Source organism: Vanacampus margaritifer, chromosome 16 (assembly GCF_051991255.1).
Source record: "Vanacampus margaritifer isolate UIUO_Vmar chromosome 16, RoL_Vmar_1.0, whole genome shotgun sequence".
NCBI classification, from domain to species: domain Eukaryota; kingdom Metazoa; phylum Chordata; class Actinopteri; order Syngnathiformes; family Syngnathidae; genus Vanacampus; species Vanacampus margaritifer.
In genome coordinates, this window is record NC_135447.1 from 7,310,528 (window position 1) to 7,334,338 (window position 23,811).

Below are 23,811 nucleotides of genomic sequence, written 5' to 3' on the forward strand. Positions count from 1 at the left end.
TTCTCATATTGCTAAATTTTGGAGGGCTGTCCAGTTCTCAATGTCACCGTGCCATATTTTTTCCACTTGATGATAACTGCCTTCACTAAGCTCTATGCTAAAGGAGCACAGATTGAACTTTTTTTTCCCCTTCCCTCCTTCCTCAAACTTTGTTTTTTCCATCTAAGAAACTCGGTGCGCTAACTAGCGAACCAACAGGCTTCCCGTTTTGTCTCTTGTGACACTCCCTGTGCGTTTTTACATATTTGGCCAATAAACCTGATTCTATTTCTGATATTCACTGCCTTGGAAGTTCTTTTGTATCCATCTCGTGACTGATAACTTTGAACAATGAGATCCCTCTGATGCTGTGGAAGCTCTCTGCAGACTACATGATGTGCTATAAGATGTGACGAATTAAATGTCAGGAAAATCCTATTCGAAGATCTGAACATTATTTGGAATGAATTAGAGGCACTTTAGATAGCGCCAGTTATTTGATGACTCCCATGAGTTTGAATGTGATTGTTTGATTCTGAACACAGCCACATCTGCAGTTCTAATTTATATATCTCACTTGTTTAGTTTTACTTGCCACTCTGTAAAAGCTTTCATTTGTTTCTCAATTGTGTTGTCCAAGTTATAGGTCATGAATGGTGGGAAAACTTTTGAAGTGATTGTGACAAAACGTGGCATTTGAGCAAGGGTGTGTAGACTTGTTATACCATAAGAGAAAGGGTTTGTTCCATAAACACAGACTTGCTCGGCTTTGCCAGGCTAATGACTTCCTGCTCCAGCGGTTTGGGAAAGTGTTAGAGAGCGAAATAAGTAAAATCAGAAGCCAAATTTAATCTGCCACTAAATGGAAAGCCTTTAAGCAGCCACCCAGAGGGTGCACACAAGCGAGGTGAAATTGCATCAAAAGCTCTCGGGCAGAGTGAAGGACAGGTTGTGTGTCGGAATGGGGATTATAGATTGGTTGGATAAATAAGAGATTTTTTTTTTTCCCTCAGCAAAACATACTGAGCGTGACTATCCAGCAAGGTGGTGATTCTAGAAGCCATCAATCTATTTCAGCCTAGCCACTGTAAACTGTATAAGGATGGAGATTGATGGGGAGGAGGAACTCTTTGCTTTCCTTAATTTGCCTCCAGCTTAGTTTGCACGGCGGAGCTGTGCGCTATACATATTAAAATGTTTAGCGATAACGTGAGCAACAACAACAGTCTGCATTCCCTGCAGCTCAACTTCATTCATTTCCATGAATTGTTTGTTTCCTCCAGTCTCCCGGGAAAAGCCGATGGGTACGCTGAGGAGATACTCGGGGGTCGCAGCTAAATTTAATTAAACGCATCCACGACTTGTTTGGTTAGAAATCCTTTCTGACCTGCTATTCTTGCACTCGTTCATGATGGGGCGAATCAAAATAGCACGACACCTTAATGACACCAAGCTGTCGATCTTGTAACAGTTCATTTATTTCCTAGAAAAAGCTCATTTCAATAACCGTGACACATTCCCAAAATGAACCCAGACCAGAGTCCTCAAGCAGTCTATGTAATAACATCAATAAATGTTTTCACTTAAACTTATGTGGGATCACCAGCATCAAAGTTGTGTGTTTCTATATTAATATTCATGAGCAGTGCAAAGAGGGAAGAAAAGAAAAAAAGACACGAAATGCAGATTAGGTTTTTCTGGGAAGCTATGCTAATAGCAACTCACATGATGCCTTTGTGTTTGTTTTTTTTGTACACATGAGCACAGAGATTTTTTTTTTTTTCCAATTCATAAGATCGCAATCATAAGGCCCAAAATAGAAAGAAGTTTGCAAACAATCACATGTTTATGTCGTTCTACTAAATGTATTATGCAATCTGCCTTTACAATAAGATTGTAAGGTATTCTATTAATAATATTTATTTAAAAATATATATATAGTAATAATGTACTGTACTGTACTGAAGTTTTACGCCTACAAAATGAGTAAAAAAAAAAAAAAAAAAGTATCACCATCAGCAATCTGATATGAAATAGATGTAAGCTCAGGATAACAATAACCATATTATCTTATTTTGAGGGCTCCATTATGGTCAAAATAAATAAACAAATTACCTTCAAACAAACAAACTTAAATTATTCAACAGGCACATTTTTTTTTTGTCTTTATAATGAATCCCTTTAGCATACATTCAAATCTTGCATGTAGCTTCATAGCAAGTAGCAACTTACTCTTTTGCTGTCCAAATGTGGACCACAGTTTGCTCTACTTACAATAGTGTTTAAGGTTTAACATTCAATATGTTAATATAAATATAAATGGATTATTTATGAATTCCCTAATATACTATATGAAGATGAAGTGTGTACTTAACCTCTTGACAAAAGTCAGCAGGGATATTATGTGTAAATAAGCGTTATCATCATCTCCATTAAATATTTTAAGGTCTTTCTTTTTATAAGATAGACTCCACCTATATTATACTATGGTACACTAAACAAAGAACTGCTTGGTTCATTTTTAATGTAAAAATCCTCGTATTTAGTTTTATCTATGCAATCACTAATGATCATTTGGCGATAATTATTCCATTGTTTTCAAATATTCTGACGTTAGATGCAAATGATAATTTATGGAAATTAATTTAAAGAGGACCAAATTCTTCCCATTGAGCTCGCCCCCATTAATAGGAAAAGAGATAAGAGGAGTCTTAGGAGTTGGTCAGACTTTCTTGGAGAAGTCCATCCAGAGCAGGCTTATCTAAATCCTCTTGGCAGGGCTGAATAGACAGGAAGTGCAGAGGAATGCTTAAATTTGCCTGAAGAGCAGCGCTTTAAAATACAGAAGTGGCAAGAAGCCTTTTCCCCCCTAAATATCTCGACTTCACTTAACTTTCTCAAGCATCACATAAAAGGTGAGCAGACATGGTAAGCCTCGGAAGCAAACTCCCTTTCATGAGGGAGAACAAATATGACAGAATCCCTAAATTAAACTATCCCAAATTGTTTTTCTCCCCTAGGATTGTATCCCTCCAGTGTATTTGCTTTCATTTGAGAGCGCAAGGTGACCCGAGTTTGAGTTACGACGTGCTCTCGCCCACCGTGCACTCTCCGTAGCGCGGCCTCGGCAGCCTCCTGCCCGCGTTGGAGTCCACCTCGTCCTCTTCGTCAGATTTGCCGAGGGTCACATGTCGCCTGGACACAGGAGGGCTGTCAAAGTCAACACATGCACAAACACATACGAATGAGGCGGTAATGTTGTTTGTGGTGAATAAACAAGAGGTATCATTGTATACAAAGCAAACGGCAGCGAACCCTAAAATGTAGGATTGTAAGTATTGTTAAATGTCCTTCCCTTAAAAGTTTTAAGTAGTTGATTTTTCCAAGTCTTTATTATTGAAGGGCAGTGCAAGTCAATGCAGAGATTTTATACAGACCATCCATTGCACAAAAAACCTTGACAAACAAAGAATGCTCATGACTAGCGACAGCAATAGCCTCCATAAGAAACCTTCAGGTGATAGAATAATAATAAGAAATAAAAAGAAGTTAGAAATTTTATATTTGGAGGCTGTGATGTATTGGTACGAATGTAAAGTAATGTTTTTGTTAGCGATGTTTGATACCACTTTTTTTCAGATCGATACCGGTACGAGTACTTAACTCTTTGACTGCCAAAAACGTTAAATAACGTTTAGTAAAATCCTATGGAGGAGTGCCAAAGACGTAAAAAGACGTTTTTTTTTTTCAAAACAGGTGAAACTAACCATTTTCTATTGTTGATTACTGAAAAACGGAATAATGTAGAAACAAACTTTTTTTTCTGATGAAAGATGAGAGTCCAATCTTTCATTTGGTAGTATATGTGTTTCCATAGTCCAAACACATAATTTTCTGTGGACCTTGAAAGATCAGTCAAAAATGCTTAAATTGGCTGGCACCCACGGCATCCCTTTTCTGAAAACATCCGGCAGTCAAAGAGTTAACTCTTGAGGAGTCCCTCCAAAATTTTGCGACGGTTAAATGTCAGATTTTCTGTCAGCAAAAAAACAAAAAAAACGATCCTTTATTTTTGGAATACCATGTTATTACATTTCCATTTACAAAACTAAAATCTTTTTGAATCTGTAACAATCTTACATTAGAGATACTTATTTTAAAGTGAATGTATATTACTGTAAATTTACAGTATATTCTAATAAATTCTTAATTCAATTTAAAAAAATTGGGGGGATCTGAATTTAATAGAACGATAGTGAATGTCATTTATTTTAACTAACTAAACAAGAAGTTATCTAGCCCATTATCTAGCCTTATTTGTGTAATTGTTAACATGTGATACAAATGCCGATCATCGTAAAATTAATGCAAACGTTCATGAAATTTTACTCCTTACATGTCAAAATTTGCCTACAAGGCAAATAATAAAAACATGATTGTAGTAATAAGACCGAGGCAATCATTGTAGTTCATTTAATGTTGTTTGTCTGTGAGAAAGGTGCCACTGCCTTTTGAATGGCCTTGTCCGTTTTGACCATGACAGTAATTAATTAAATATAGTGTTAGTATAATGGCTATATGTTCCTTCAACATTATTAATTCAAAAAAGGATGGCACGGTTGACAAGCTTTTGCTGACACCTTTCAAAAAGTGCAAGAAGGAATATAAAATATGGGATCATATAAAATTGATTTGGGAAAAAAACCAAAAGCCAAGACTTCAAGGTGTTGATTGCTTTTCTGGTTTAGCTGTTGCTGCAAAACAAATAAGTGCTACATATTGGCCAACGTGTGTGGGTGGCGTGACTTGAGAACCGCACGCTCTAAGGCTATTTTCCCTAATTTGGTTCTTTTGTCACACCAGAGCAGAACATGAGAGTGCCTTTTGCATTGCAAAGTGGTCCTGGCTCGCTTAATACGGAACCAAGTTTCCCAGTAAAAACAAAAATAAAAACGTAAGGATTAAATCTGAGTTCAATAGGACACAAATTGTGATTTTGCACCCAAACTATAATATTTGTAGCAATAATGGTGTTGGGTTACATACACTAATTAGATTTTAGTTTCTAAAAGCGCCAGGATTTCCTACGTTTCCTACTGTTGGAGAAAGGAGGGGATTTTTCTGACAACGGTACCAGACTAAACCAGGTCAATGTCTTAGGCTCGAGTCACGTCCACATCTGAACCGCACCGAACTTTTGATTTCAAGATGACCTCTTGTTTGGGAGCGCCTTGCGGTTGGAATGGTCGTCCTCACACTTTGACAACAGAGTTCATTTTAACTGAACAAAACATGTGCAATCCAAGTTAAGTTAGTGTTTCGGGAGGAAATTATCCAATGAGATTACACGTCAATAAGTATCTACTAAAAGTATTGGAACGGAAAGATCAATTGCAATTGTTTTTTTTTAATCTACCACCATGGTAGCAGCTTCTGAAGTCTACAAAACCATTTTGTCTGTCAATTTACAGAAAAATGGATACAAACTAATTGGAAGAAGCTTTATCATGCAAAAGGAGTTCATCAGAGGGGAAAAAGTTGAAAGTGCTAAACTGGCCAAGCCAATCAACTAACCTTAACCCAATAGAGCATGCATTTTACCTCATGAAGAAGAGACTGAAGGGAGAAACCCCCCAGAAACAAACAAGAACTGAAAAAGGCTGCGGCAAAGGCCTGGAAAAGCATTTCAAGTAAAGAATGCAACAGTGAGTGAAGTGAATGGGTCGGAGGTTTGATGCAGTTATTGCAATTCGGGGATACCACCACCAAATATTAAACGGTATTCATTTTGAGTTCATTTAATAATGTCTGTCTGTTCCAGTAATTTTGTTCACTTAAAGTGGTTGGCTCCGTCCTGAGTTAACGCATCTAGATGTACTTGTCTTCAGTATACAACAAAAACAAAGGAATGGACCTTGCCGTTCCAACACTTTTGGCGGGGACTTTATGCGAACACAAGCCAAATTCCAGCAGTTAGTAAGTTAGTCTGCGAAGTGAGTGATTGAGGATGAGTTTCAGACTCCAGAGTTATTGTCACAGCAAGCATCACCTTCATTTGTTGCTATCAGTCACTGTCTGGCTTGTACAGGTACTTCATCATCACGTTGTCCACCTTCTTTTGTTTCCTCTTGCTATCCTTCTTAGGTGTTCCGCCACTCACATTTCCCTTTTCGTCATCAGAAGGCCGTTTGGGGCTCTTTTTAACACTGTTCGAGCTGCGGTACGAGACTGTGGAGTCGGACGAGGAAGATTCCGATGATTCTGATTCCGATGATGAAGAGGAATCTTCTGACTCGCTTTCCTTTTTCTTGGATCTCTTCTTGGATTTTTTGCCCTTCTTTCGCCTTGAGCTCTTCCTGCTGTGACGATCGTCTGAAGAAGAGTCATCTGACTGAGCGATTTTGCTTTTTTTGTCTTTGCGACCGCGGGAGGTGGAACTGAGGATGCTGGATGGCCGACTGCCGTAGTCCACGGCGGAACTGGATGCAGAGCGAAGCAAACTGTATTTACTACTCCCGAACCCTTCGTGATCTTCCAACTTCCTTCCCTGACTGCTCGCTAGTTCTTTCTTCTCATCTGCTTCCTCATCGCTGGACTCGTCAAGCTTGCTACGCTTGAACTTAATGGGTTTGAAGCTGAGAACCTCATTGATGGCGGCCTCCAAGTCGGGGTCCAGATAATTTCGGTGCGTGACAGGCTTGATGTCGGACGTATCTGGCGGGTTGCCATTTGAAGAGTGAGGTCGGGCTGGGGTGGAGAAACTTCGAGCGGTGGAGCGAGGACTGTATGGGGAACTTCTTCCTTGGGTAAAAGCAACGCTTCGGCCATCCTCGTTGTCGTCATCGTCTATACGCAACCCAAACTCACTGAGGCCGCAACTACGAGCGAGGGACAGGCGAGAACTGCTGCGCCCGTCGTCTTTCCAGGAGCTGCTACGATGCAGCGATCGTGGGCTGGAGCGACTCGCACTGCTGATGGTGGACTTGACGTCGTCATCGTCCAGTAACGCCCTCCTGGTCGACACCCTGCTGGGAGCCGCGGAGGAGATGGTAGAGTCCTTATCAAATTCTGGGCTGCTTCGCGAGGTCCAGCGCGACTCCAAACCTTTCCTCGCCCTGCTGGTGGCCTCCGAGTACGCCATGGAAATGACGGAGCTTTTGTCATCAAAGTCGTCCTGTGCTTGGTTCTTCTTCCTGTCATCCTGGAGATCTCCGGATTTGGATTTGGCTTTGCGAATCGAGGTGTGGTCAGGGGTGTCGGGCTGTTCTTTTAGAGTGCTGAACAGGGAACTCTCATCGCCTGTCCCGCCGATGGAGTCTTTAAGGTTCGAACGCTTGCGGTAACTCAGGGAGCTCATGACAGAAATGGACCTGTTCTGCTCTATATCTTTGCCATCTTGACTTCCATCACTCGTCTTCTCCTTACCCTCTTTCACGTCTTTGGCATCCACATTTGCTGCATATCTACAGGGTAGCACAATATATGAATACAGCAAAAAAAAAAGATGCATTTCTGTCGAGGCAAAGGAATTAATCTAATGAGCAGCATATTGTTTGTAGAGTTGGTGTCCTGATGCTAATCTGTAATGTCGGACGGAAGTGATAATTTGTCACGTTATTTTTGTCCTTTAGAGGTTGATGGCAAGGGAGCGCCCTCTCCCTCTAGCTATTGCTGTTTGTGTACACTACGGCATTGTGGGCAGTGCGGGAGTCAACAAGTGAGAAGATCTATGGAAGCAAAGGCATCATTTAGCAGACGCGCCAACTGGCCACAGGCCACTTCAATAAATTTGACAGCAGCCACTTCGCCATTCCGCCTGCTGTCATTAGACAGATTACTGGAAAGGAGAGCAATGACACCTAATCGCATAAATTACCTCTACTTTTTTTTTTGCCTCAGGTAATGTTGGGCCTTTAGACTCGAGACTCTAGTTAGTTATCTCTCAAGGAATGTATTTTTTGCTATAATTGGTTTGTCTGTATGTCAACAAGATTATCCAACGAGGAGGACGGTAAAGAATCTATTCATGGCATGACCTTTTTTGCAGCTTTCATTTTGATATAAAACTGTAAATAGTAGGAGAGATACCATTAGGAAAAATATGTTAAATTTCTTTGGTCCTTCCTCAGGTCTCCTGGCGGCCTCACGACTCTGGCTGGAAGTGTTCGGTTTAGGTCAACGGTATGGGATTTTTTTAATAGGTTTTAGGTGAACTAATGAACACACACACACTCGCACGCACGCACACACACACATAATCACCCACATACAAAAAAAAAAAAAAAAGGAGAGCAATGATGATGACATGTCAAATCGGTAGAATTACCGAATGAACAATACTGAGCTCTCCAAAAAAAATAAAAAAATTTTAAAAAAAAGGGAATATATGTTAAATATAGGGCCACGGTCAAACTTCAGAATGTTTACATAATGTTACAGCCTATCTGGCATCCTCTATTTCCCAGGAAGTAGACGGGCCATCATTTCGGTAGGGAGCAAACAAATGCTTTAAAAAAAAATAATAATTATGGGGAAGTCAAGTCAAAAATTGTCTTTACAATATGTTCTAATATGGTGTTCTGAATAATATTGCTTTGGAATATGAATTAAGCAGCAAAACCCACCCAGCTATATCACAGACTTGAATATAAATGTACCAACAATGCTGCTCATTTGCTGTAGGGAGTGTTGCGTATCCCCTAACTTGAATACATTGATTTCTCCACGGCGTTTTTTTTTTTTTTTTTTTTGCATTATTTTCTCCCTATATGGTGAAAACATGACAGAGGTTCTTCAGTCACCAAGCGGACTGCTCAATATAGCCCTAATCACTTCTCTATCACAGGGATCCATGTGGTTATCTGTGATGAGGCAAGAGGATGAGAGAAGGAGGGAAGCACTAACCTGGCACTCTTCAGACTTCCCTCGTCCGAGTGAGGCTTGGAGGAGGCTTTGTTCTTGGAGAGCCAAGACTTAACCCCATCCACACGGTCCTCCACCTCAGAATCGCTGTCCGTCTCTTGCCCACTGCGAGTACAAAAAAAAGCATGTTATTGAGAAACATGAGACAATGAAACAAAATCCCATTCTAACAAGTCATGTTCTTATCTGCACTTGATGAACAAATGACTCTATTTAACAAATCAGTCAACACTATTTCTCCTTTAGTCTGCTTTATGTCGAAATGTGAACACTCCAGACAGGTTGGAATTATTTACACAAGATAAAACGACTTGTTCAATGAATATTTATGCAGCGTAATCACATAAATTACACAGCGCGGTGTAATAAATGGTCACTTTGTAATAGGAGGTTAGGATGAAGCATTACGGTGCAGACAGAGGCAAAAATATCATGCCATTAGTCAACATACTCTAGTTAAAACTTATTTATTATCCAGGCAGAATGGCGGGATAATAAACTTGTTTGGCTGCTGGCTGCTAGCATCTTGTGTGGCGTGTCACCCGATTCTGGTGCTTGTAATGGAGCAGAGCCACGAGCACCAAAAAGCCCCTAACGCTTGACATGACAATCAATATGGAGACCTGTGGATCCAAGTTGGGAGCGGGAGGGGTTGATAGATTCCACCTGCTCAGGCTCAATTCTCATTCATTCCTTTTAAATGCAATAAGTGAATTTCAGAGTGTGGCCCAAAATGTGTACCATTGTAGTAGTTGAACGTTTGTAGCATAAACGCCTGAGGACTGAAAAAAAGTGCAACTTCCTGCAATCATTATATGGGATAGATGCAATAATGAAAAGAAAGTTTGATGCAAAAAGTAATGTACTCTGTATGGTAGACAGCTAAAATTGATACCTAACAGGTAGTTGCAATTTAAAAATTTACAATCCCAATAACCGTGTTTCCAACGGCATTACATTGAACCACGAATAAAAGTATGGAACACAAATTGAAACTAATCCATTCCAATTCTAACAATGAAGCAATAATTCTGTCAAGCAGTCCCCCAAAATCAGCTTTTCATGTTCTTTCTTTTCACAAACGTTTGTAGGCACCCGGGCTTCCTCTAAATTTAGACACCTTACTTCAAATAATCGCCTGGTAATCAGGATAATAATTCAGGAAATACATTTTTGCATTTGTTAACACTTATAGCCTAATTTGAAACAATTATTCGTTTTTTCTTACATAATAAATCAAACTTGGGTTTACCCCATACTTTCGTTTTATCTTCATTATCATTCATCGCCATATAAGTTATGTTTCATCCATGGAAAGTGTCTTGTTCTGAAGAAATGCTAGTACGCTTCATCCACAGTCTACAGACGCCCAACTATCAATAAAAGTGACAAGATGATCCATCTTGGCGTATTTGCTGATTATGAAAAGAAAACATTATTCATGACGGTGCAAGATGATAGCCATGCCGTTAAGCCTTATCAGGTGTCCTCATACCCATCTAAAAAAAATCCATCACCAGTGTCACCATGACCCATGTGACAAATTCTGTCATTTTCCCTTTCGCCAATTTCGAGGGAGCGTCTGAGCTGAAAAGCCTTTTTTTTTTTTCTTTATACAAGGGAAGTGAGCAAGCTTAATTTGGGGTTCAGATTATATTTTGTTTTGTTAGGTTTTTTTGCTCTCTTGTCTACTGTATGGTTCTGGATCATGGAGGCCAAACAAAAACAAATGAAGGCCAATCAAAGAAATAATCATGCTATCGCATTTAATAATGCATCGTTGTGAAAAATCCCAAAACTCATCCAAAGCAAATTCCTCTCTCACTTGCCACTATAAAACACAAACCAATGTGAAATAAAAGGTGGCTGGCAATTGAGTGTTGTGCAAATGGTGTCAGAAGCGATTTGTCCTTGGCCCTACACTCCTTGCTAACCGCTCCTGAGGCCTACGGATACAAACAAGCCCCAAGAATTTGGAAGTGAACGTTAATGGCTTCTGACAATCAGCCTTGGCTGGTTGTAAATCTTTGTCACAAATACTCAAACTCAGCCTCAAATCACATATGCCTCAATGTTATCACTTCAGCCTCATACTTTTTAAGTTAATTACTAGACCAATTGACGGGTGTATTATTACATCGTGTCTCGCACGTCATGCTGTATATTGATGCTTAATTTTGATTGACATTAACAACCTGTTTGTTGTTGTTAGAGATAGGCAGTGGTGTATAAATGCACCAATATTGGGTTGAATTGGGTTAAAGTTAAATTGGGTTAAGTTTGCCATGCACCAATATTGGGTTGAATTGGGTTAAAGTTAAATTGGGTTAAGTTTGCCAAAATGTATCCCAATATAACCCAACTTTTTTTAGAGTCTAGTGATCCACATTGGGTTAAAAAAAAAACAAAACAATTTGGGCCAATTTGATACAACTTTCTGGGTTGTTTTGTACAAAATGACCCAAATTATTTATTTATTTATTTATTTATTTATTTATTTATTTATTTATTTATTTATTTATTATTATTATTTTTCTCCCACAATTGGGTTGAATTGGGTTAAATTAACAAAAATGTATCCCAATTTAACCCAAATGTTTCTGAGTCTAGTGAGCCACCATTTTTGGGGTGGGGCGGTGTTACAAATGAATGTAACCAAAATTGGGTTGAATTGGGTTAAATTTAAATTGGCTTAAATTTACCAAAACGGGGTTATTTTTTATCCAATGTGGCATCACTCCAAAAAAAAAAAAAAAAAGTCGGGTCCAAAATAACCACATTTTCTGAAGCCAGACTCAAAATACAAATAACTCAATATGGGTAAAAAAGGGACTGACCCAATTTTTTAAGGTATTCATTTAACTATTATTGTTTTGTTTTGTTTTGTTTTGTTTTGGAGAGGGGGGGTTGAAGCAACTATTTTTGGGGGGTTGTTTTGTGGGTTATTCATTTTGACTATTTTTGGGGGTGTTGACCATACAACCTAAAAAACTGTTGTCAGTCAATTGTTGATCCATATTGGGTTATTTTTGACCCAACTGTTTTTAGAGTGAAGCTTCGGTACCACCATATATAAATCAGAAAGAAACCAGGTCAGTCTTATTAAACATTGAATATGAAATGAAAAGGAATTTGCAAGCAGCAAAGCATCATACATATAGCGTGCATGTAAACAGCCAACTGTTTTTGAAGGGTGAGCTTTTCAAAGGGTGGTCCACTCCACACTAGCTGACGCTGCAGGCATGAGTGCAAGGCAGCAGATGCTACTTTGACTTTGAGACAAATTGTGTGTTTAATTGTGCTTCTCACAAGAACATCAGCAAAGAACACGCAGGTGAATACAGACCAACTCTTTGCGAATGACAATGGAATATATATATATATATATATAACACAACATAATAAACAAAGATATTAAAGACGATGAATGGGGAAAAAAACTATGCAGACGATAACAATGCAGTATTAAAGACAACCTGCTACAGTTTTCAGTGTAGGGGCTCCATTCTTCGGGCCTTCCTCAGTGTGTGGAATAATGAATGCCAAAGTGAGTATGTAAATATCGATATAATACATCTTTATAATTTTGGCTTGCTAAAATGTTGCATATACAGTATATTAGCACCCAAATTCCAATATATTAAAAAAAAAATGTTGATGTTGGTATTTTTCAGCGTAACTAAAAAAATACTGCATTGTTCAAAAAAAAAAAAAAAGGTGTAAAAACAACCACACTGACAAACACAAAGAACGCTTTTTCCACTCTCACGTTTTGTTCTTTCTTTTCTGATACTTTGTCACCATGTCTTGCAAACTGCAGGGAGAGTGTGGACGACACCAAAACGGGAACAAGAAAACAAAGAACAAGAACAGGTGAGAAATGTTCACGGCATTACAATGTCAACATTGTTCTCCAACTCAGACAGAATCGTTATCCACTGTAAATCAGTTCACAGTTCTTTCTTCCTTTTAAAGCTCTGCATTAGTTCATCTTACTCACACCTGTATAAAAAAAAAAAAAGATCAGCAGCACACAACAGCATTAAACCAGGTCAGACACAAGAGTGACGCATGACCCAGAATTTCAATCTAGATTTAAAAGAAAACGCTGCTGGAGACAAAGAATAACAAGTCATGATTGACAAGACTGCAAAAAAAAATAAATAAATAAATTGTGTGCTCATTAGCAATCATTTCTTTCCACACAATTTCCGTCTAGTGTTCCGAACACACTCTGACACATTTTTTCAATGGAAGCAATTCAAACTGTATTGCATACCTGTTGATTAAGTCATCGTTGTCATCGCTCTCCATTTCGTCCTCGATGGCAGCCTGCAGGTCACCTATCCTCTTAAAGGCCAGTTTGAGATCCACTTGTAAGCTCTGATTTGCTGCCTCTAAGCTCTCAATGTCCATTTCCTGGCGAATGGATAGTAAAGAAGTCATTTGCAGCTTGGTTGCGAGTACGATCACATTATCCCAATAGCGGCTGGCGACGCCTACCAGCTCGTGCTTCTTTCGGCTCGCCTCGGCCTCCTTCTTGGACACGTCGGCCATTTCTTCCTTAATGTCCCTTATTTGTCTCTGCATCCGCTTATTCTGATCCTTCTCCCTGTTCTCTGAAGCTATGTGTTGGTTTCTTTCCTCGGACAGCTTTTCAAGATTCTCTTTTAGACGACCCGCCAGGCTCTAAGGGAGAAGTGGAGAATTGGAGTTAAGCAAAAAAAAATAATTTTTTTAATTAGCAAAATTGAGCATTATTATCTTTGATCCAGCTCTTGCATTGGATCTCATTCACTTTTGCAAATGCACCTAATGTCATGGCTGAGTGTTCTCGATGTGTCCCTCTTGATATACAAAATGAAAATGTCATGTAGGATTTGCATTTCCTCTACTCTTTTGACATTTACGAGACACAAGGATTGTCTGACCTCCAAACGTTTGATCTGTGTCCTCTCGTACTCCAATTTGGTTTCCAGCTCACGGATCTTGGCTTCTTGACGGCTCACCAGAGACTTTTCCACCATGGATTGTTCCTGAAACTCCAGCTGACTCTGCAGCGAATGAAGCTGTGCAAAGGACACAAAGACACACAATTTTATCACGCACACACACACACTTGCACACTCTTAACTCCACAAAGCGCTCTCAATGCTAATTCTTGATCTTGGCCTTAGTGTTTAAAATGAGGGCTGGGGGAAAATCTAATATTGTGTATGTACATTGAATTAGTGTTAACTTTTCACCCTCTGAGTAAATGTCGCATGTCATGTGTGAGTAATGAGTTGCAGATAAGCTCCCAATGTACTACAAATGGTGGAAGAAGAGCTTGGGGTTAAGTCCAACTACAATAACTGTCAATACTGACAGTCAGACATTCACACAGTGTAAGAATGCTAAATGCTAATCTTTTAGCATGTTTTTCAACAACTACACAGGAAACCAATAACTAGGGATGTACGATAATACTATTTTCAACCAATACAGATAAAACAATAATTTAGAAAGTGGCGATGTCAATAACCGATTATAATTGTTTTTTTTTTTTAAATTTACTTGAATAAAAAATATACTTTCAAGTCCTACTATAAGTCTAACATTGAACCATGAAGTGAGTTTTATTGATATATCTGCTTCAAAGACAACCAGTAACTCATGTTTTAAAAATGCAACAAAAAACTGTGAGGGCGACATTTTGCGCGCATTATGATGTCACAAATATGTGACACTACCATAGGAGAGGGGAGGGGTTGAGGAGTCGGCTACAACTTGAGCCGCAAACACATCAGATGGACCAACGGTGCATGTCTATTATTATCGGCGGATTTCTTTATTATCTGTTTTATCTGTATGACGTCAAATTGGTCGATAATTCAATAAGGCAATAAAATGTCAAATGTACAACCTCAGACTAGAAAAAGTCAACTGAAAAGCTTTTTGTTGCTACCTGTAAAATTTGGATAGTAAATGTAAAATGTAAATTATGAGGTCTTTTTATATTAACCTTTATTTAACGCTAGACAATCATGCATTTAGTATTCTGCCATGTGGGTGCAGCAACAGCTCCCAAGCAATCAACTGTTGTCTTTTTTTTTTTTTTTAAGGAGAACATTCTAATAAATTCAAACTACTTTATATGATAGTGATGGCTGCAGGGAAAGTCACTTAACTGTCCAATCAAGGTCCATTTCTTTCACTTGAATCATTTTGAATGATAAAAGACGAAAAAGAGCCCTCACAATAAAACCCAGAAGGCACAATGGCACTTAATGAGTGACTTTACATCTGAGACAAGTGGGATTTTTTCAGTTCCGCTTTGATTTTATTTAAGAAGTCAAATTGCCCTTTTACTGGGGAAGAGATAACCATTTCAAGGTCAAATGCTTAAGATGGCTATCGGTGCCTCTGGCATGGTCTTAACAACGGCTCGCGGCTCCCGGTCAAAACAGTTCTTATGGGTGGGTCTTGCAGACAAGAATGTGGAGCAAAGCCTGTCTTGAATTTTTTTTTTTTGTGCAATACAGTTGCAGTTAATCTTTATGAAAAGTCTGTTTTTAAAACTTTTGTTTACATTATCTCACTAAAGTGAGTACAGTACACTTTTATGAGATACTGTAGGTAGGTACATTTTATACATTTTTTAAGTGCAAATACACTTTCATTGAGTTATTAAAGTTTTGTTTTTTTTTAAGGTTTTATTTCTTATGTCCCAGTGCTTAACTCATTCACTGCCATTGACGGTTATAGAGGTCAAATGTTCATTTGAACTATTTCTATAAATTAAAAAAAAAAATCCACTTTTGTTAACGAGAGTATGAAAACCTAGATTTTTTTTATTGTATGTTTAGAACAGATATAACATTTGTGATTAATCGTGAGTTAACTCGTGAAGTCATGCAATTAATTACGATTAAAAGTTGTAATCGCCTGACGCACCTAATTTTTTATCATCTTTTTTTAAAATCGCGTCAGGTGATTAAAATGTTTAAATGTAATTAATTATTGACTTCAATAGTTAACTCACGATTAATCATAAATTTTATATCTGTTCTAAATGTACAATAAATAAAAAATTCTAGGTTTTCATACTCTTGTTAACAAAAGTGGAAAAAACTTTTAAATAATAGAAATAGTTCAAATGAATTTTTTACGTCATTAGCCGTCAATGGCAGTGAATGAGTTAAAAAGTCATCCGCAAGCTGAAGATAATAATGTACTTTTACGTCAACCTTGTTTGGGCTGCATTCAGAGTAAAAAAGCAAAATGATAAGTGAAATGAATATGAATGATAATCAAAATGATAATTATGTGACGAATGAAAGAGTAAATTGCACTACATACACAAAAATTGTCACATAGCCCAATTATTAGGATTCTACTAAATGTGTATGTAAATGCTGAGCCTGAAATATTTACATGACAACCTGCACAGTAATAGAATCAATCAGCCCAGAATAAAATAAAAGGCCCACATTCAATAATGTGGCCGCTTCAGATTTACAACAAGCTGTAAACATTTGCAAAATACAACTACCGTTATTCAAATACACAATGTAGCCACATTCAGCCCCGAGATGGGCCATAGTGTTTTTTTTCTAAGACCGTTGCAGAAAAGAAAGGCAAGAAAACACAATGAATACAATACAGGCAAAACTAGGACCTCGCAGCCTGATAGCAAGAGCTGAGGCGGTTATGAGGCAGAGTTCAGGAGTGGAGTATTGACTGCGAGTTGAAGCCGCGGTATATCAGATACTAACTAACTACAACTACCCTTCACTTTAATTTGTCTAGTAAGTCGGCAGTACCTTTTCTTGAATCTCCTGCTTCTCCTTTGTGGCCTCTTCCAGCTGTGCCTGCAGGTCACTGATCTGGCTTAAATCTCTGGCAGACTAATGAACACACACAATTTCAATATGTAGTTTATGATGGAGATGCATGGATTTCCCCCAGTGCTTTATAGGCCTGGCGTGCTCCTGGCTTTTCTTTTTCTTTTTCTTTTTTAGTGCAATTCTGCATGTTTTTTTTTTACAGTTGTGTACCTATTTTTTTTATGAAAGTTTGAACATTGAGTGTTTAAACAAGAGAAAAATGCGAGAACGTGAATAAAAAATAAAGCTGACTACATCGCGGATTTTACTTATTGCGGGTATTTTTTGGACCGTAAACCCAGCGATAAACAAAGGAACACATATTTAAAACACAAGAACCTGAATTAGTCCAACAATGGAGAACTTAACTTTTTTTTTTTCAGCAGTAATAGTGGATGCAGGAAATGGAAAAATGTACAAGAAGCACATTGCACAAAAATTAAAATCTGGAAATTGTCAGTACATTTTAACTATCCAATGCTATCGATCAACAACGTTATTTGTTATTGGGATTGTTTCAGATCTGATTGCTGTTAATATAATTAAAGAGACTTGCTTGAATTGATGTTATTCATTGTGATTGTCTTTTTTTTGTGTGTTTCAAGATTGTTCCTATTTTTTAGACTCCAAGTTTGAGTACTGTTAATAAATGGCTTATTTTATTTTATTTATTTATTTTTTCTTCTGGAGAGCTCAGTATTGTTCATTCGGTAATTTTACCGATTTGACATGTCATCATCATTGCTCTCTCTCTTTTTTTAATTTATTTTTATTTTATTTTTTTGTATGTGCGTGCGTGTGATTGTGTATTCATTAGTTCACCTAAAACCTATTAAAAAATCCCATACCGTTCACCTAAACCGAACACTTCCAGCCGTGAGTCGTGAGGCTGCCAGGAGACCCGAGGAAGGACCAAAGAAAAGAAAGGAAAGTGAAATCCAGCACCGACCAGACACCACCCACCACCCACCGGGCCACCAACCAGAGTCCTTCACCAATAAATGACTTATAATAACACATAATAGTTATAATTTGTGATGTTTTTTGTTTTTTTTCCCGTCTCGGCCACCAGGCTTAGCAAGTTTTCTGGGGGAAACCCTGGAGATGCATATATATATATATATATATATATACACAACAAATATAATAAAATTTTAGCTGGCTGAGGTGTGGCTTAGTTACCTGGGCGACAGCAGCCTTGTGTTTCTTCATCAGTTCATTCGTGTCCTCCTGGTCTTCCTCCGAGCGGGACTGCATGTCGTTCTTCTCTCTCTGAAGTCGACTCACCTGCTCCTCCAACTGATACGCCACAAAAGAGAAAGGACGGGATGCTTTGGCGGGCTTACGATAAACGGTCATTAGCGAAACTGGAAGAACGACTGGCAGGACGACGAGAGCAATTGAAGATAATCAATGAGCTCATTTAGGTTGGCAAATGTGCAGCTCGAGCAGATTGCTGCCAATGTCCAAGAGTTCGTCCTCTAGGGTGGTTCCAAATGCTTCCTTTTAATGTGAGACATTTCCAAGATGTGCCCTTGACATATGCACAGCAGTTAACAAGCGCCCCCAGAGACACAAAAGCTTGCGTCAACAAGTTAAAAATGCAGCTAGCACTTCTAACTGACTGCTATTAATGAGCAGACTGTAAGAAAAAAAAGGGCATTTTTACCCATTAGTGCAAACTGTCGAAATCAGACATATGCCAAAGGGCATGCATTATTCTAATATGCCGGCAAAATATGATGATGCACGTGTAATGATGTGGGCTCAACTGCGAACACGGAGAGAGGTCAACTTCTCTCATTTTCATTTGACTTTTTAATTGACAAAAGTTAGATCGACATGAATTGAAAAAGTGAATAGTGATTAAAATGATAGATAAAATACTTTATTTTATTTTATTTTGACTTTGGCAGTGAATGAGTTCATGGCAATAGACTACGCAAGTGGCTCTACTCACCGACACTTTGGCTTTCACCACGTCCTCCATTTGGATATGTAAATCCTCGATCTCCAACTCCATGCTCTTTCGGGCCTTCACTGCGGCCGCGCAAGTGAATTCGGACTCCTCCAGCTAGGAGAAGGGGAGGGACAAAAGTCAACCTTAAAAATTTCTTGACAATAATATGACTGCCAGACGTTTTCAGAAAAGGGATGCTGTGGGTGCCAGCCGATTTAAGCATTTTGACTGATCTTTCAAGGTCCATAGAAAATTTTGTGTTTGGACTATGGAAGCACACATACTACCAAATGAAAGATTGGACTCTCATCTTTCATCAGAAAAAAAAAGTTTGTTTCTACCTTATTCCGTTCTTCAGTAATCAACAGTAGAAAATGGTTAGTTTCACCTCTGTTTTGAAACAAACGTCTTTTAACGTCTTTGGCACTCCTCCATAGGATTTTACTAAACGTTATTTAACGTTTTTGGCAGTCAAAGAGTTAAATGTGACCTCACTAGTCTAATAATAATACATTTTTGGAATATGAGTTATGAAGAAAAATGCAGCCATTTTTATCCATCTCAGAGGGGGAGGCCATTTTGCCACTTGCCTGTCGACTGACGATGACGTCACAGTTGCTCAGGTTTCAGGTAACAGCCGATCACAGCACATCATCAGAAAACAGGTGAGCTGTGATTGCTCGTTGCCTGAGCCCTGAGCAACATACAAGATGTCATCTTCAGCAAGTGTCAAAATGGCCGCCCCCTGAGATGGATATAAATGGCTGGATTTTGCTGCTTAACTCTTATTCCACAAACACAATATTAACCAGAAAACCATATTTAGTCATAGAACATATTATTAATTAATTTATTTATTATTATTATATTTATATATTTATATTATTATTATTATTATTTATTTATTTATTTTTTCAAAGTTGGAATTGTCCCCTTTAAGAGTGGCATACTTGATTTTTGAACTGGGCGATCTCCCTCTTGCTTGGGGCGTTACTCTTCAGGTGGTCCAGCATAATCTGAGCATCGGCCAGCAGGACTTTGGTTCTCTTCAGGTCTTTCCTCAGCCTCTTCTCGCTCTCCACGTCCCTGTGGCTCACCTGAATGACAAATCATTCCTGTCCAGCCAGCGTGGATAAACATGGCTCTCCTTTTATCACAACTCTCAGCACCTGACGAGATTCAGCAGTAAATTACACCCCCCCACCCCCACCCCCACCCCATCCCTCCTCTCCCCCACGCACACACACACCATCACACACATCCTGTGCTGACAGGATGAAGATGAGACAAATGGGGCTACCTGGTCCTGCGCGCTCAGCAGTTTGGACTCCAGCTCACGTCTCTCGCGCAACACTTTTTGCTTATCGTCGTATTCTTCCTCCAGCTGCACTTCCATCTGTTTCAGCTGAGAGACGCATGGACCGAGCGTCAGGGTGCACACAAACACAAAAGACAGACAAAATCAAGCGTGCGACAGAACCTCGACCGTTGTTTTGCTTTGTATAGAATTCCAAACTTGCAACTCAATATTAGGTATCGTGATCACATGCGTAACTCAAAACACTCGTATCTCGAATCCTCTTTCCCTATGAAAGAAACGGAAATGCCATTTTTCCGTTCAAGAACTACAGTACATTGTGCTCCTGCTGGTGTGCACACGCACACAGAATTTCACATCTGACTCAGTTGTTTTTCACAAGGAACACCAAAGTATTGTTATACAGGGTGTCCATAAAGTCTCTTTACAATAATAAATATAAAAATATATATATATATATTAAAATGCAGTTGATGAGATATCTTAACCAGATTTGTTCATTAACGTTTTTATTCACATAAAAAAATTGTGTTTCAAATACCGTGTTTTGATGGATGGGAAACTGTTGTTGAGGCCTGCAGCAAACATGGCAAGAAATCGAGTACCATCTTGATGTGCTTAATGCAAATAATATTGCCCATATAGAGGTCTATTAAATGAAGTTAAAAAAAAATACTTTGTTAAACACTCCTTAAAATAAAATAAATCTAGTTAAAATATATCAAAAACTGCCTTTGTAATAAATTGTTTTAATTGTAAAGAGACTTTATGGAATCCCTGTATTGTTGATGCAAAATACAGATGGGAGGAAATAATAAATAAATAATAATAAATAAATAATAATAATAATAATAATAATAATAATAATAATAATAATAATAATGGAATATGGTTGGGTCATGTGATAGTTAAAAAAATAAGATTTTTATTTAAAAAATATAATAATAATAATAATAATAAATCTAGTTAAAATATCTCAAAAACTGTCTTTGTAATAAACTGTTTTAATTCTAAAGAGACTTCATGGACACCCTGTATTGTCTGTCAACGTGTTCATTATATTGACGGGAGGAAATATTGAGGTAATATTGGAATCTGGCTGGGTCATGTGACAGCCTAAAAAATTTTTTTTTGGGGGGGGGGGTTTAAAAATCCAGCAAAAAAAAGTAGTTAAAATATCTCAAAAACTATCTTTGTAATAAATTGTTTTAATTGTAAAGAGACTTCATGGACACCCTGTATTGTCTGTCAACATGTGTTCATTATATTGACGGGAGGAAATATTGAGGTAATATTGGAATCTGGCTGGGTCATGTGACAGCCTAAAAAATTTTTTTTGGGGGGGGGGGTTTAAAAATCCAGCAAAAAAAAGTAGTTAAAATATCTCAAAAACTATCTTTGTAATAAATTGTTTTAATTGTAAAGAGACTTCATGGACACCCTGTATTGACTGTCTATATGTGTTTATTATACTGACAGGAAGAAATATTTAGGTAATATTGGAACGTGGTTGGGTCATGTGATAGTTCGAAAAAACTAAAATAAATAAAAAAATAAAATAAAATTACAGTGTGCCTCAAGAAGTGTGCAGAAACTGTCACTGTCAAAAATGTACGGTATACTGACGATCTAGCCCAGAGGTCCCCAACCACCTACTGATCTGTGGAACATTTGATACAGGGCTGCATAGAGTGACTGAAAAAAATATATATTTTATTGATCAGAGTGTGAAAGAAGTTTTATTTGAAAATCAGGTGTGTTCCCTTGTGCCTCTGCACACATGTCAAACCGCTCGTCTCAGTCACATCTGCCAGTAGTAAAAGGTGAGCAAAAATGAGTTAAATAAAACAAATGTGTTTGGGGAGATTGCTCAGAAAGGGGAAAAGGCAAAACAATGAGCTGGAAAAAGACAACTTGCGAGAAAAAAAAAGCTTTTAAGAGAAAATAACAGCAGTCCTGCTGAAATTACGGGTTCAATGCTTTTGGTGATTCTCAAGTCCATTCTGTGTAATATTTTGTGGGGCTCGTAAATGTGGCCACGATGCCTTCAAAACTGCCAAAAACGCACTAAATGCTTCCCAGCATCCAATCTTTTCTTGGTGTATTGACATCAGAAAGAACTTTATCCAGTTTGACACACAACTATGAAGATTTTTCTTAGTGTTAGTATGGCTAGCTTTGAGCCTTTTGAGAATATGCGCATGGCTGCGAGAATGAGAGGGAGCTACCTTCTTACTGCACGACCGCCTGATTTCGTCCACCTCCTCATCCTTGCTCTCAATGTCTTTTGAGTGGCTCTGTCGCTGCCTTTCCATCTCCATCTCAAGCCGCAGCTTAGCCTGAGAGGACACACGCAGAATACAAAATGGAAAAAAAAAATAGGGGTGTCAAAATTAGTATATTCATTTTGAGTTAATTTAAAGTTCCTTTAACACCAATAAAAAAAATGAACGCGCGATTAATGACGGCCCTTACTTAGAAGGCCTGTACTGCGGGAATTCCAGTCGCAATGCAGCAGACACGTCTATGTCAAAATTTTGGAGTAATAAATGTAATGATGGCTTGGGTCAAGTTGTAGTTTACAATTTCACAACTTAGTTACTTCTTGTTAAAAATTAGGTAGCTCTAATTATATGGAAGAAGAAAAAATGCACTTAGGTATCACCAATGTCTTACAAATGTAACTATGCCATCTAGTGGCAGAAAAATGGCCTCAACACAAATATATATTACCCTCGTTTTTTACATTATAGTACATCTTTTTCATTTCAACTCAATTTTATGAATTATTATGAAATTACTGTCTCATTGACTAAAAGATGATTTCTATTAGTTTAATAAGTAAAGAAAAGAGTAACAAAACATAGGAAATAAAATATTTGATTGTACATTTAGAACAGATGTCAAATTTGCGATTAATCATGAGTTAACTATTGAAGTCATGCGATTAATTACGATTAAAAATTGTATTTGCCTGACACCCCTAGTAAAAAATAAAAAATTCCCACAATAGTTTATCTGGTACGTTGCAAGGTTGTGTGATCCTCTCATATACCTGCTCCAGCATCTGGATGCTTCCAGCTTGCTCATCCAGTTCCTCCTCTTGGTCTTTCACCTTGGACTCAAGGTCACGAAGCTGCTTCTTAACCTTGGCCAGTGATGCTTCATCCTTGGACTCCTGTGAAGAGAGATCCTGCAATTCGGCCTCCAGCTGCTGCACCTTCATGTTGGCAGCACACAAGTCCGAATCTTTTTCCTGTGGTCCAATGAGAGAACAGTGAATGGGTCTGCATGGGCAAGTGTGACGGGCAAAGAGAGAGGAGAGACAGCATATAGAATATGCTCTATAAACCTGAAGCTGCTGGTGGATGTTGAATATCTCAGCCGCCATTGTGTCTTTCTCTCGAGCCAGCTTCTCCCTCAGACTTTTTTCTCGTTGGACTTCAGCCTGGGACTGGTTCTGCTCAAGATCAAATCTGACACATAGACAAAGAAAATTAGAGGTGCAAATATCAGCACCTCAAAGGGGATTACATCACAGTTGCTCAGGTCCACTCAGCTCTGAGCAACTGTGATGTCATCTCCAGTCGACAAGTGGCAAAAATGGTCGCCCCCTGAGATGGATAAAAAAAAGTTGAATTTTGCTTAATAACTTATATTCCAAAAATGTAATGTAATGTTTAGACTAGTGAGGTCACATACTGTATAACATACACTTTAAAAAATGACTATGGCTGTGAAATTAGTAAACTACCTGTATCACA

The 23,811-nt window shown here is 38.3% G+C and overlaps 1 protein-coding gene across 10 annotated transcripts in view; it reads right to left on the reverse strand.

Moving 5' to 3' along the window:
• Positions 1 to 1,433: 1,433 nt before the first annotated feature.
• Positions 1,434 to 23,811, reverse strand: part of LOC144036273 (unconventional myosin-XVIIIa-like) — a 77,845-nt gene continuing 55,467 nt past the window's right edge. For 5 of the 10 annotated variants that reach the window (XM_077546783.1, XM_077546782.1, XM_077546784.1 and 2 more), the window contains 15 exons: positions 23,400 to 23,523; positions 23,103 to 23,303; positions 22,276 to 22,386; positions 20,030 to 20,134; positions 19,680 to 19,826; positions 18,730 to 18,843; positions 17,952 to 18,068; positions 16,707 to 16,790; positions 13,833 to 13,970; positions 13,405 to 13,590; positions 13,181 to 13,320; positions 12,671 to 12,715; positions 8,884 to 9,006; positions 6,029 to 7,442; positions 3,066 to 3,189 (listed from right to left, as the gene is read on the reverse strand). In XM_077546783.1, coding sequence (XP_077402909.1) covers positions 6,044 to 7,442; positions 8,884 to 9,006; positions 12,671 to 12,715; positions 13,181 to 13,320; positions 13,405 to 13,590; positions 13,833 to 13,970; positions 16,707 to 16,790; positions 17,952 to 18,068; positions 18,730 to 18,843; positions 19,680 to 19,826; positions 20,030 to 20,134; positions 22,276 to 22,386; positions 23,103 to 23,303; positions 23,400 to 23,523 — 3,034 coding nt within the window. In that variant the 3' untranslated portion in view covers positions 3,066 to 3,189; positions 6,029 to 6,043. Of the gene's footprint in view, positions 3,190 to 6,028; positions 7,443 to 8,883; positions 9,007 to 12,670; positions 12,716 to 13,180; positions 13,321 to 13,404; positions 13,591 to 13,832; positions 13,971 to 16,706; positions 16,791 to 17,951; positions 18,069 to 18,729; positions 18,844 to 19,679; positions 19,827 to 20,029; positions 20,135 to 22,275; positions 22,387 to 23,102; positions 23,304 to 23,399; positions 23,524 to 23,811 lie in introns of all 10 variants that reach the window. The other 5 variants (XM_077546789.1, XM_077546788.1, XM_077546786.1 and 2 more) reach the window with 5 other exon arrangements.